This window comes from Nymphaea colorata, chromosome 11 (assembly GCF_008831285.2).
Source record: "Nymphaea colorata isolate Beijing-Zhang1983 chromosome 11, ASM883128v2, whole genome shotgun sequence".
Lineage (NCBI taxonomy): Eukaryota > Viridiplantae > Streptophyta > Magnoliopsida > Nymphaeales > Nymphaeaceae > Nymphaea > Nymphaea colorata.
This window is the reverse complement of record NC_045148.1, coordinates 13,725,094-13,740,132: the sequence shown is the minus strand read 5'-3', so window position 1 is coordinate 13,740,132 and position 15,039 is coordinate 13,725,094. Positions and strand designations below refer to the sequence as shown.

Below are 15,039 nucleotides of genomic sequence, written 5' to 3'. Positions count from 1 at the left end.
GCACTAGTAGCTATGTTTAACAAAAAAGAGACTGTGGAAACCAAAATCACCACTTTGAACATGTGGGAACCGGACCCGCACCTCCGTTTGCAGAGCCAAGAACCCGATTCCAAATCGTCAGCTACTAATAAACCTTGCAAATAGAGAAAAGTCATTTCCGGTCGTTGGAAAGGTACTTTTCCGTCGATCAAATTATTGAAAGTACTCGAATGTTGTTAATAAAATGCAGCCGTTCTCTTTCATTCCCACTATTCAAAATTCATTTTGTTCTATTGCTTTTAAGAGGAAACGGTGAATTATTATTCACTTGATATGTTATATATATATAGACACACAATGTCAGCATGATATAACGGTCGAAATCCAACAATTAAAGGCTCCCTGCCCTTGTCAAATTAACGGTAAAAAGTAAAGGGCCTGCCATTTATGACAACTGGCCGATATTAGTGACGGAGTCAAAGGGTAAGACGGAGATTTGAGCTCAGAGGGAGATGACGTTCTCTCCCCCAACCAAAACAATGGGTTTCGCTTGACGCTTCCCATGGCCATCATCGACGCTGCTTTTTCGTCCTTAAATGCAAAGCTCGAGCCCTCTTGGGTAATTGCAAACAGGATCCCACGCTCGTCCTTGACCGGCATTCGAGGCCCATTTTGGTCAAAAGGGAAGAGGGAGCACGCACGCATGCGAGCGCCCGCGCATGTCTGTGTGGGCGTTCGAGAACGGACAGCGGTACTCTTTTTTTTTTATATATTTTTTTTTAATTTAGGAGAGAGGGAGAGAATCAGGGAGGGAAATGCCAAATAGATAAAGGAGAAAAACAGAAAATGAGGAAAATGGGGGATGGAGAGAGTGAACGCGTCCTCTCTCTCTCCTCTCTATGGCGTTCGTTGCTTTCACAATCGGTCGTATCGATCACGAAGCCGTCGTATGACCGTGAGCGCTCTCATTTAAATGTCTCTCTCTCTCTCTCTCTCTCTTTCTCCCTCTCTCTCGTGCCCGACTGCACCTTTTTTCTCCACAGATCACAAGCTTCCAGTAGAGGTTGAAGGGAAAAGCAGAGAAAAAGAGGAAAAAATAGTGCTTTCGATTTTGATCTTGTGAAAAGAGTGTTACAGAGGAAATTTTCTCTGTTGGAAGCTGGTTCGCTGCGACCTGACCTAGAAACTCCCTTATCCTTCTCCGTTTGCCGTATTTCCAGAATTGTTTGACACGAGAAAGTAGAGAAGAAGGGGAAAGGAGTTCTTTTGTTGGTTGCTTTTCGTTTCGGGGAGAAGGATCCATTCTCCTCCAAAATTTTATGGTCCTTCTTTCCTTTTGTATGGTACTCTGAGTCCTCCCGAGCCAGAGGCTCGGGATCAACTCAATGACGTCGGAGAACGAACAGTGCAGACAGATCGAAGATGAGGCGGAGCAGCCGGCGGATCACAACTTCCAACAATTTAAATTGTACGAGACGAGATCGGTGAGTCGATGAAGCTTCTCTTCGTTTCTTCAGCTTTTTTTTTTTCCGGGTCTTGTTTCGATTTTTGTTGCTTTTTAACTGTACCTTATTTGATGCGGTCGGACTCATGCGTTTTTTCTTCTGCTCTGTTGGATTCTGCGGATTGTCTTGATTTCTGTTGTTTTTTACCTGTATTTTCTAGATGCGGTTTGGGTGCATGCGTTTTCGCTTCTATTTTGTTGGATTTCGGATAATCTGATAAGTTCTCTCTCGCTATCCGGAGAATTTATCGATTCCTATGGACCGAGATCTGTTTTTCTGTTTGTTTTTTCTTATTCGAGTTTTTTTCTAGTTTTAGCCGAGGTTTGCTGGCGTTGAAGCTAATTTTGGAGTGATGGTCGTTCTTCTGTGTTGGATCGATAAATGTGATTTTTCTCAAATTCTGTCACAATTTGTTAAAAAAAATTTCTCGTGAATTTTATGTAAATAGGTTCTTGTTATACTTCTTGTTGCAATTCGATTGGTTTTGCGCAATCAGGTTACGAACAAGAAAGCTCTCTATGCCCTTATTCTTCTTCCGGCAAATATGAGGTCGGAACTTAGGATTCAGATAATATGAACGTCCTTTGCTTTTTTGCTGCTTGTTTCTGGACCTCCCCTCTTGATTTTTGCAATCATCTCTCTCTCTCTCTCTCTCTCTGACAATTTCTCTTGTTTGAGTCATTTGGTTCTCACAGCCTTCAAGCACCGACTTGTCATTCTAATTTCAGAAAAACCATGTTGATCTTTGCTTGTTAATAATTTACCTAATTCAGTAAGTTGTTTAACCTGTACTTCATGCATGTTATTGGGAATGATCACTTGCATTTCTTTTTGCCAAAAAACAGCAGATCAAGAATTGGTCTAAGGTCGTTTATTCTTTTCATGGCTTCTATTTCTGTACAGTCCACCTTTTACACAGGCAAGTAATTTTATAATGTGCCAACTTGTCTCAGGAGGTGATAGGATCCTCTAGAATTTGGATCATCTGAGTCGTTGCAGCTTCTTATTATGGGAGCAGTTACAATAGAGACTCCAAGGAATTCTTCCAATGACTTTTGGTTTGGAAGTTGATATAGTTTCAGATGAGGTGTATAAGAAACTCTGTTCAAATTTTGAATGATTAAAAGCTATTTTCTGTTCAAAAGAATCCCTTTTTGAGAACTTGTTTCGTTTGCTTGCGTGACAATGCATATGCCTAGGTTTAAGAGTTGCTGATCCGACCTTGTTCCTGAGTGTGCCTCTGATATGCATATTCAAAGAGGACACACTTATTAAATGCATCAAGCTTTTTAGGTTGATTTGAGAGGTTAGACTAACATGGACTCAACTAACTTAAAAGCTGGAGGTCAACTCTTATCCTCATAGATGACCCCGAGCTTGAACAACCGTGTGAATGTGATTACATGCTATAAAGGAATGATAGTCAACCTTTGGCTGCTATCCCTCAGACTAGAAAGAGATATAGGTCCAATAGTTTGCCTGTCATAGGTAGACTGTCCCACAAAGCTATCCAGTTAGATATCTGAAAACAGTTTCTGATGCCTGGAAACAGGAGGAGAAAGTAAAGGTTATAAATAACTGCAAAGTGAGGATGACACCTTCTACATGTGGGAAACGTTTGGAAAGAACAAACTACCCATTAACAAATGAACAAGGTGAAGCTGAAAAATCCCACTGCAGAGGCAAGCAGATACATTCTAACATGACATCCTGTGACTTGTGAGGTACTATTGCTCTTGAATAATGTTTCATATTTCACAAGTAATGAATCTGGTGATGTTAAGCTTCTTCACAAAGATTAGTCTATTTATAGTGTCAATGTCCAGAATCACCTTTTTAAATATATAACCTGAGAATCTGAAGCTGCAGGTTGTAAAATAGCCTCCTTCATTAGAAAATTGAGTTTTAACTGAGTTCCTTTATAACCCTGCAAGATCATGATACTCACCCTTGTGAATGGTTATGAAGGCTAAGTTCAAGAAAGACTAGCATTAACAGCCTGTGGTTTCCAACGTGATTTACTTATGAATAATCTATAACTAACTGAAAGATTGAATACTGTCGATTTTCTAAAAGTTCTTGTAGAAAACTTAAGAAAGAATATCTGCAACTACATGCCCTCTGATGTACTGCAAGAACTTTCAAGACCCCCAATAAGGAATAAATTCACTTAAAGGACTGCATCTAATAACTCTTCCATGCCTCTGCATCATGGCAACATGATTACTGGAGAACACTGACATGAAGTGACTCACTGATGGAAAAGCTTGCAGAGTGGAATGGAAAAATTGTTGGATAATCGATCAATTGAGAATATATATTTCAGGAGAAAGATGGGCAGTCTATTGTACTTTCTGTTGGAGTCTAATATCTAGCTGGGGTGATTTTGTGGTTTAGATCAGGAAGCTTATGACTGGAAGATCCTATAGAGGAGAACGAGGAATTCTCTATTTGAGCCCAATTTTGGCTTGCACCATTTCTCATGCTTAATTTAGCTAGTTGTTAAACCCAGTTGTTTTGGCTTGTCTATCCTCTATATGAACAGCATTTTTAAGGCATAATCGTGGCACCCATCTTGGTTGGACTTCCCTTTAATTTTGTCGCATTGTAGGGTCTGAAACTTTGAAAATATCAGACATTTGCTATTTAGATACAAAGGGATAAAATATGTAGAGCATAGATATCATATACATATACTATTATTATTGCCTTACTGGTCATTTATTTAGTTTTGTGCTAGGATTATGAAAGACTTACTGATATGCTCCATTATAGTGAAGATCCTAATATCCTTGTTTACTGTATCTTATCTTTATTTTTATTGTGCACCAGAATTTTTATATGATTGGAAGGGACAAGAATAGGATATCATGGAGGGTTTTAAAGATTGACCGATCAGAAACATCCGAGTTGAACATTCTTGAGGACTCTACCATCTACACAGAGGATGAATGTTATGATCTCCTGAAGAGAATAAATGAAGGCAATAAGGCAACGGGTGGACTGAAGTTTGTGACAAAGTGTTATGGGATTGTTGGTATGTATATACTAGCTACCAGTATGATTTGCTCATTAAGTTCCTTATGTTCATCACAATTTTTTAACAATTACATCAGTCGATTATTTATAATTGTTTATATTTTTTGTATTGTTGAGAGAGAATGTTGTTGTAAGATCAAAACACTTTAAGGGCGGTTGGTGCATCCTCACGGATTTGGTATCTGAGTTAAATTTTTTTACTGAAGTTCATTATTGAACTTATCTTTTTCCCTGTAAATGTTCTGGGTATTCTTATTGGAAGTTCACTTATTTGTTTGAGAGCATTACCATATACCCATTTTGAAAAGGGAATCAACCACATACGATTGATCACATGAATTTGCTAAACTAAATTGACCAGGCATTTATCAAGCCAACTAATCAACTGCAACAAATGAATCTGCTTTAAGATAGCCTAGTCTTATTGATTAAATCTTTTTTCAACTCTCAGAAACTCAATGTGTTACTAGAGAAAATGTCATTCTCATCATTACTAATGGCTTCTGTTGCTTCTAAAGGTGTCTGCTAAAATTGCCAATGCAATTTATTGTTAGACCTCGTGGTTACTAGGATATCTATCTATCTATCTATCTTTCTCCTCCTCAAGGGCATCTAGAAGATGCATAAAAACACAAGACATTGCTTTTGGGCATAGCCACTTTTGTGTAATTGAAGGATTTATATCTCCCACATAGTTTTTCTAGTCAAAATTGAGCATTGCCAAACTATCCATATCCATGTGGATTATATTTATAAATGACTCTTAATTTTTTTTAGTCTAATGATGATTTTATAAGTGTTTGACAATTAGCATTCTGAAAATTTCACAAGCTGGACGCACCACTTGAGAAAAGCTTGAAAGTGTGAATGTCAACTGGATTGTACATTAGAACTGCTATATGAAATGTTTCCATGTACAAGAACACATCCGTATTTGTTAAACTAGAATCTGCATACTGCTATGAATATGATATGCAGTTTTTTTAACTTTTTGAGTAGATTTGTGTTTCTAGGCATATTTAGTGGCCCATTTGCTACCATTTGACATTTGAAATGTGCTTATGGATTAAAAAAGTGATACCTTTAGTGCCTGAACATCTACTGGAAATTCTAGACTGTAGGCTACATGTGGTAATCAAACCATCCATCTATTGATTCCTACAGCTCCAAATCTATATAATCTACTCTCATTATGCTTGAAGCTCATGTGGTTATTAGGTTTTTTGCATCAAAGCTTGATTTTCATCCAAATTTGTGCATTGCATTCTTTGGTCTTCAGTTTGTGTGAACAATTTTTCAAAGCCAATTTACTTTCGCAATAGTGATAAATCAGCATTTTTAACTCTGTGACCTGTCTGTAAATTTTTTGTTTTAGCATCTTCTCTTTTCCTGTTTGCTACCTTCTGTATGACAAACTTAATATTGTATGTTTTTGTCTTTTCTGCAGGATTTGTAAAATTTCTGGGGCCTTATTACATGCTAGTTATTACAAAAAGGAAGCAGATTGGAGCAATATGTGGTCATACAGTATATGCAATTGCTAAGAGCGAAATGATTGCACTTCCCCATTCTACTGTCGAATCCAATATGACTTATTCTAAATATGAGAACAGGTTTTTTGTTCATTGTACTCTAAAGGAGACTGTAGAAATTACTAATGTAAAAGTATCTAACATTCATACTCCTGATGGAGAAAGTTGTTTATTTTGTGAGTTAGAAGGTTATGTTATAGAATTTGAGAAAGTTGTGTTTGGGAAATGCTTTCTCTTCTTTGCCACCCGGCAGTGCTAAGAAGCTTTTACTTTTTGCCCAATTTTATATGATGAAATGTTTGAATTATTTTGGGGTTTTGTGCATGATGACCTTAATGATATCACTAGTCGAAGTAATTTTGATATTAGAATGGGTAAATAAGAATTGCTCCCACCACTCCGTTTCCTAAATAAATAGCTGTAACAATCCCATGTTTACCATTTGCAAGAAGGCAAATATAACTTGTAGGTAGTTGCTCAACTTGTCAATAATGCTGATTCTGTAACTCGTTTATGTCCAGTCTGATGATGTTTCACCAGAGATTTTTCTTATTAATCTATGTACCATATGTTGTGTGAATAAATATCTTCAGCTTACTTACAAATTGTCCTTTTGTCTGATATTGCTTGCTAGCTGCATACACTTTTTGTTAGTCTTATTGAAGTTCCTTACCATTATCTGTTGTGGACATAATTATGTATTTCTGTATTTTTTATATGATATAGATACAAGAGGCTCCTTTGCGCAGTGGATCTTACCAAGGACTTCTTTTTCAGCTACTCATATCATGTTATGCGTAGCCTTCAAATGAACGTATGCGACCGTGAAGCAGGACAAGTTGTATATGAGACTATGTTTGTTTGGAATGAATTTCTGACACGTGGAATAAGGAAGCATCTGAAGAACACTATCTGGACAGTAGCATTGGTGTATGGCTTTTTCAAGCAGGTAATGAAATTGCAGTATATCTTACTGGAATTACTTGAAGTAAGAAATGGGACTTTATAGGAACTGGAACCTTTACTTGAAGTAAAAGTGAGAACTTTATAAGAACCAAAGCTTTCTTGTTGTGTTTTTTATTGTCCATGATATCATTGATGCATTTGATATGTACATGGAAACAATTTAGTGTCTGGATCTCTTCGATTTTGCTATTTGTACTTGATCATAGTTTTCCTGTTTGTGATTCAGAAGTTATATCAAGATGGTGGTGTCTACATGGTCCACTAGTGAGATCTCACAGTTTCGGTTCACACCCATTTAACTAATTTCATCTCTTAAATGAGCATCGGAGTTCTTAATTAGGAAGATGCCTGTTTAAGCATAGGTCTTGTTCCTTCTTGGCACTGAAAAATCTCCCAAAAAAAACAGGATCAGAATATTTTCCATGGGCTAGTCATCTTCAAATGCTCCTGGATGATGATGATAAATTTGAATCTGCATGACTGATGGCTAACACCAAATGTTTATTTAGGTATACCTCTTGGGCAGAGATTGATAAAACAAGCCAGGATGGAATGCCTGGAATAACAAATTGTTCTGCTTGTGGAAATTGAATAAGCTGGTTAAATGGTAATTGTGGAAGATCGCTTAGTCATTTTGGTCTCCAGACTGAATAGGATCCATAAGAGGAGAGAAAAAACATGGTTCTATGAACTATGTCATGTTCTCATATATGATATACCATATTCCGGCCAAGGCACCATAAATAAAAGCTGTTTTTGCAACTCACATATGTTTATAAATTCTTACATGCTCCATTTTACAAGCTTTTCTTAACATGGGAGTTCAAAGCTTTGAGAAACAAAATGTAATCCATTTAATTTATGATTGTGTTTAAACTTTAAAGCATAATCTCAAATACTGTTTACGGATTTTAAATGGCAAGTTTTTAGCTGAGCATTTTTCACATTTTTAACATGTATTTTTTTTAGAAAGACACGTTGTTTGTGACTATGGACTTTAAAGAAGCAAAAGAACAAGAGATGTTATTTGTTGGAAACAAAAAATACACCACTTGGTCCATACAGCTGCCTCTTCTGGCCTTATAACGTCACATTTGATTAAACATTGTTTGGTTTTATAGCTGCTGTTATGTTGAATGCATCTTAAGGCATGCAATGTTATCTCCAGTTTTTTGTACTATCACTTCTACTAGAAGTCTAGAATCAGGTAGGCCATAAACCTTTACTTTGTGTGTTGCCATTAGATTATATGCAGTGCTGTGTTTGTTACTTCTTTTTCTCTGTTCGTTCAATTATCTGACGATAATTTTTATCTTCTTTTGCTTTCCATTGATATCTTTTTTGTGGGATCAAACAATAGAGTCTATTCTGCAAACTGGAAGGATCACGCTACAAGGCCTGTTTGACTGCAGGAAAATTTTTGAGGACTTTTCCATGTGTACAGTTATCCACAAAAAAAATAGTTGGATCTATTTGTAGGGAGAAGAAAAGAAAGGTGTACAAAAGATTTTGTCAAAGTGGAAAATTTTTTAGAAAGCATACGTGTTGTGTTAACGGGTTGTATGGTGGAGATAAACTCCTCTAGAATGCATAATTGTTGGGTTTTATACTATTGCAGTGATTGGATTCTCAAGTTATTGCCAATGTTTTCTTCTAATTTATGGATGCAGGCCAAACTTTCCATATGTGGAAAAGATTTTAATTTAGCACTCATTGCCCGACGATCACGCCACTTTGCTGGGACCAGGTTGAGTTTATATTCAAGTTTGCTATGCACACAACTTTTATTGCTCAAGTTTGTTTTGAGATAATTTTATGTCCTTTGTGTTGATTTTCTTTATTTGCCTATGTTCTGTGTCAGATACCTCAAACGTGGTGTTAATGATCAAGGAAGTGTTGCTAATGATGTTGAAACAGAACAGATAGTTTATGAGGATGTTCCTGAAGGATCTGCAACACAAATAAGTTCTGTAGTGCAGAACAGGGGTTCAATACCCCTATTTTGGTCACAGGAAACATCACGCCTGAATATTCGGCCTGATATAGTCTGTGAGTTTAATTGTTTCTTGCCATATGAATACTTGATGTTTGCATTGTTTGCCAACTGACATTCTTTTCCTCCAGTGCTGAAAAAGGATGAAGCATATGAAGCTACAAGACTTCATTTTAAGAATCTTGTGGAGAGATATGGAAACCCTATCATTGTCTTGAATTTGGTGAAGGCAAGTTTTTATAAGTTGATTTGTAAAGATTTTTGGAGAGAAACTTGACTTAGATGTCTGATCTGGTCATTTCTTATTCTCTCTGTACTTTATTAGAGCATGACACCAATAGTTTTAGACATTCAGGACTCTTACACTAAAGCAGTTATGCTGGCTTTTTTCTCTGACAGACAAATGAGAAGAAACCTCGAGAGTCTATCCTTCGTGTAGAGTTTGCTAATGCAATTAATCATATTAATAAAGATCTATCTGAGAAAAATCGTCTCAAATTCCTTCACTGGGACTTGCACAAACATTACAAAAGGTATAATTTCCTTGTGTTCCATATATCATTCATTTATATATTATCTTATGCTTTAACCAGCCAGACTAATGAACTTGTGACAGGAAATTAATTTCTAACTAGCAGAAGCTAATTTTTGCAGCAATGCAGAAAATGTTTTGGCAAAGTTAGGAAAAGTTGCCAAAGATGTGTTGGAAATGACTGGTTTCTTTTTCGGTCAGTTGACACCATCATTAGAATTTGAGGGATGTTTAAGTCAGACTTTTCCTGAGTAAGTTTTTTTTTTCCTTGCCAAATTCTCATATTTCCTTTTTATTCTTGGTTTGCTTTCTCTCTTTAGATAAAGAGGAAAACATGTATCTATTTGTATGTGTATTTTAGTGGCTTTGACTAGTCATGGACATTATTGACTTTGATTGAACAGTTCCAGGCAAAATGGTGGATTGTATGTCTCTGGAAGTACTGAGAGCAATAACTCAGAGGATTCTCAAGATGCTGAATTTGGCAATGAGGAAGGATCAATTGATATGAATGCCAGTCATGTAGTCAAGGATCCTATGTTCCAAACTGGTGTCCTGAGAACAAATTGTATAGATTGTTTAGACCGCACAAATGTTGCCCAATATGCATATGGATTAGCTGCACTTGGCCAACAGCTCTACGCGTTGGGTTTAACTGATGATCCCACGATTGACCTTGATGCCCCCTTGGCAGAGAAATTGATGGAATTTTATGAAAGAATGGGTGATACACTTGCTTTGCAGTATGGGGGTTCTCCTGCACACAATAAGGTATTCTGAAATCCTGTCGCCATCTTTTACTTTGGACTGTTGCATGGCTCCATTATTTTTCATAATAGTCCAAACAATGTCTGCATGCTGCTGATTGTGTTGCACTTCTAGAACTCTTTGGGTCTGCAGTCTGCTGATTATGTTACATTTCTAGAACTATTTAGGTATTTGTTATGTTGCTTGCCAAAGATGTACAAGAACCTTTAGGAATTTTGTTGTTTCCTATGAACTTCGCTGAATTGCTGAAATGACAACATAACCATGAGCGTGCAAAGAATATCAAAACATATCCTTGTTGCAGGCTTTATAAGTGGCAATTTAGATTATGTTTGCGGTTTTTTCTTCACACAGAAGTTGTAGTTAACTTTCTAGGACTAAGAACCTTTGTCCTGGGTTGAACATCCTAGGAAAGAAACAATGATTTTTTTTAATTTTCTACATTCTTGCTCTCATTTTAGATGCTTTTCTGTCTCACAGAACTCTTGGTTCATCTTTCAGCATATTTGCACTGCTTTTATGTTCTTTCAACAAATTTATTTGTGGTATTGAACAGATATTTTCTGAGAGGAGAGGTCAGTGGAAACCGGCAACACAGTCCCAGGAATTCTTTAGGACACTGCAACGCTATTATAATAATGCTTATATGGATGCAGAAAAACAAAATGCAATTAACCTGTACGCCTATTTTTCCTTGATGAGTTTTTCCTCCTTTTTTTCTTCCCATTTCTTCAAAATCTTTTTTGCTGTAGTCTTAGTTTTTTTTTTTTTGTCTGCTGGGTAATCAGGTTTCTTGGTAACTTTCAACCACAAGTGGACAAGCCTGCACTTTGGGAATTACATCACAATGTTGGTAGGACCGATGAAAATGCAAGGTACTGTTATGTTTTATTTTCTCTACCTTAGTGTTATCTTAATATTTGTTTATCAAAGGGGACGTCTTTTGTCCCTTGTGTTTGCCAATGTTTTTTCCATACACGGTTTTATCTTTGAATCCTTTCTATATATTTTAAACTGGTTTCCAACAGTGTGATGGGTAAATCCTGAGATGCAGTTAATGCTATAGATGCTTTATACTCTGTTGTACCTGCACGTGGACCAGCCCATTAGTGTTAGTCCTGACTTTGAGTTGAATCTTTGGATGTGCTTGTTGAAAATAAGCACATTTAATTTGTATATCTTCAATGATTTAGCATTCAACAACTGGGGAAGCTGCAGGAATTGTGGCAATGCTCCTAAATTCCTGTTGAACAAGTTGTGAATAACTTTTTATGGGGCTGAGCACCACCATGCTTGCCCCATATTGAAGGTTCTTGGGGTTCAACGGTCTTCACATCAGAGTCGTACATGGTGGGGGGAACGTAGGTACAGTGGGATAATCCAGTGAGCCAGGACTCCTACTCCAAAAGTAGCATCTTTGCTATTTAGAAAAAGGTCGCAACCCTGGCACTAGAGTTTATTGTGATGATGGAATTCCCTGTATGCACGTGTCCATGATTATATGCTTTCCTTTATGTTGATTAATGGTAGAGTAATGTAGTCAATGCATGAGTATTATTGTCTATGTCAACCACCTCCTCGTGAAGAACTTATATTTTCACTTTTTTCAATGTGTTCAGAAATAAAAAAAGCTTGATTGATGCTTGTTTTGAAAATAGTTCTGATATATGCAGAAGTGGTCTTGTCTCTCTGAGTTTCTACTTTTGGCTTTCAGTGTCCTGGTTTGAATTTCGTTCTTTACATTTCTGCAGAGTACTTTTCAAAAGGTCCTTATCAGATGGTAGCATTCTCTGTGACGGTGGCACACCTTTATCCATTACCAAGGATGTTGGCATTGAGAAACATGGTTTCTCTAACTCAGCTTTACCTGAAATAAGTGCACAAGAAAATTCTACCCATGACCACTCTGATTCCAAGGGAGAGACCTCAACGAGTGAACATAATATTTCTTATTCCAGGTTCTTCAACTCCTTCTACTTTCTCTCTTTTTTATCATGAGAACTTCCTTGAATTTCAGTATAAGATATTACTTTAAATTTTGAGCTGATCATAATCCACTAAATAGAACAATGGAAAAAAATATTTACCTGTTTTCACTTTCTTATTTTGTAGGTTTGTGCCCTTAGCAACTCGCCGGCAACTTTTTCCGGATATGCAAGGTGATTCTAGCCACGACAGTGATGCTAGTGAGCATAGTCTTGGTAAAATTTCAAGCAGTTCAAATTTTGTAGATGTTGATTGGTTGTCATCTTCCGATAACTCATCTGATGAAATTGATGAAAGGTAATTTTTGATGCATCCTATCTGAAATGTCCTTCCTAGAATGTTCATTTTGTATTTTTTAGTTTTTCTACTGTTCATAATTTTCTATATGATTTAGTGGTTGCTATCTTTGATTGGCTTTTCCAATATTAAAGCAGTATTCACACGTATCTTATTTTGCTTCTGAAACTTTGCAGCTACTCTTTGATCAGATATATTTTGTTTTGAAACTCTTGAGCTGCTTTACACTGATTCCCTTGTTCCTATACTTCAACCTCTCAAGTATCACTAATGAATATAAACATCAGTATTATGATTGACATGTTCTTGTTTCTGAGATTACTGTATTAGCACATCTCCTGTCCCTTTTGCCAATGGGAGACATTTTTTATTGTCGAACAATTTCTCTTTCTCTCACCAGAATAATGCTTTTAAAGTACTAAAATTGTCAAGATGCAACATTCAAGCAAGTCAAAACAGATTCGATTGCATTTTTCAAGTCGACTACAGGGTTCACCAACCGTGGCTCAGCAGTTAGCTTGCTGTAGTTGCATGGACCTTTTTCAGCAGTTAACTTGTCAACCTTTTCTGTTTTTACACTTGGAAACCACAACCTTTGTCAAGAGACATTGTTGCTCACCCCAGGTGTGGGAAACCATGTGTTCCATCCACCTATCAGTTAATTGAAGTTTCTTTGTTAGTGAAAGTATCATTATGAGCCTCTTTGTGTCAAGTTTGACCAACTTAACATGGATGTCATTTTCCTCTCCCATTAGATGTGATCATAGCAGTTGTGCTGATTGTAGGTCTGCACTCATTAATTCCTTGGGTGCTGGGCAATCATCAGAGAATATGATGAATGGCATCTCAGCTGAAACAACTCCATCTCAAAGTGAAAATGGAGGTAGCTCAATGGTGAGACTTTTTCCACTCCTGTCATATACTAAAATCTTCTGCTAATAACGTAACACAATGAGATTTCAGCGAGTAAAATGCTCTTTCAGATCATTTTCCAGCATACTTGTATCTAAAATTTTTTGTTTGGGACTTCATGGAGAAACTGTTGCCCTGGCCATCAGGATACCATTATTGCTCACAGTTTGTAAACCTCTACTTCTAATGGAACGGTTTGAGAAGTTCATGGGAACCAACTGGTCATGCATTGCATGTATGGTGTTTGTATGGGTCTTCAGAAGTCTGATCTAGCTCGAGGTCATTTTGTTGCACGGTTTTTGTGTATCTGATTTGGGGGTTTGCATTGTTGCAGGAAGCCACTGCAGAGTTAGAGGAGATGTATCAGATGCAAAAATCTGGACCTTTTGCCAAGCTGTCAGATAACTTTGCACGATGGGTTATCTTTGGACAGACCCTGTGTAATTAGTCCCAAAAATTTTCTGGAATATATTTATTATTTGTTGGCTCTGACCTACTTGCAGTGGGGGGACGTGCTCAATCAGGAAATAGGGAAAAAATGGAACAGAGACGGCGCTGCTCTTGTTCTAGCTTCTGGATTGCTGGCGTGCGGCATTCTTTGTAAGATACTGGTTAGTGGGTATATTCTTGGTTGGGTGAAGATGCCCAATCCGAGTCCCACATAGGTCTGGGGGTAAATAGTTGCAGAATTTCCTCTCTCTCTCTCTCTCTCTCTCTCGCTCTCTCTCTCTCTCTCTCTCTCTTCCTGTGGGAAAATGGGGTTTAGAAGCCTTAGTGTTTCATGTACATATATTGTATGCCGTATTTGTTCTCAGCCAAAAGGAAAGACTTCTCTTCATAACTTGTCGAATTTAATGTATACAGTTAGCTTAAACTACCTGAGTTCATTGGACCAGTTGGCATAACGACTCTCTCTCTTTCTCTCTTAGACACGCACATTGGCCACGACTTCGCAAATTTAATGTATACAGTTAGCTTCAACTACCTCAGTTCATTGGACCAGTTGACAGAACGACTCTCTCTCTTTCTCTCTTAGACACACACACATTGGCCACGACTTTGCAAAATTAATGTTTACAGTTAGCTTAAACTACCTGAGTTGATTGGACCAGTTGACAGAACGACTCTCTCTCTTTCTCTCTTAGACACGTACTTTGGCCACGACTTCGCCATCTCTCTCTCTCTCTCTCTCTGTAAATTACGCAGAGAGTAAAATATTTCTTCGTACCTAGAAGTTGTCAAACAATCAGGTTACTTGTGAAGACGTTTTGGTTACGCATGGAGTTGGGATTAGGCTAACCGATTACCGATTGCCAAACTGCCTTTAAATATCCATGGTAACGAGAATTTGCCTAGAACCATGTCCCTTCAATTGATCAACAGGACTGCATCGTATGGGGCACTATTTGGAACCCTCATCAGCTAAGAGTCATCGTCCCACACTCCGAATTAAAATTCGCTCTCCAAGATGATCTAAAGGTATACTATGTTTTTAAATCTTTGTGCTTAAGTCACTCATTTTGTGATCTT

At 37.3% G+C, this 15,039-nt stretch overlaps 1 protein-coding gene across 1 annotated transcript; it reads left to right on the top strand.

The window, feature by feature from the left end:
* The first annotated feature begins 847 nt into the window (after nt 1-847).
* Nucleotides 848-14,404, top strand: LOC116264023 (phosphoinositide phosphatase SAC3-like). Its single transcript, XM_031643925.2, has 16 exons — nt 848-1,463; nt 4,317-4,521; nt 5,971-6,136; nt 6,782-7,004; nt 8,692-8,768; nt 8,883-9,070; nt 9,146-9,243; nt 9,414-9,547; nt 9,669-9,797; nt 9,951-10,317; nt 10,871-10,992; nt 11,103-11,189; nt 12,066-12,272; nt 12,427-12,597; nt 13,383-13,491; nt 13,844-14,404. Exons 1-16 carry the CDS (start codon nt 1,365-1,367, stop codon nt 13,955-13,957), a joined length of 2,496 nt encoding a protein of 831 aa, XP_031499785.1. The 5' UTR covers nt 848-1,364; the 3' UTR covers nt 13,958-14,404.
* The last annotated feature ends 635 nt before the right edge of the window (nt 14,405-15,039 follow it).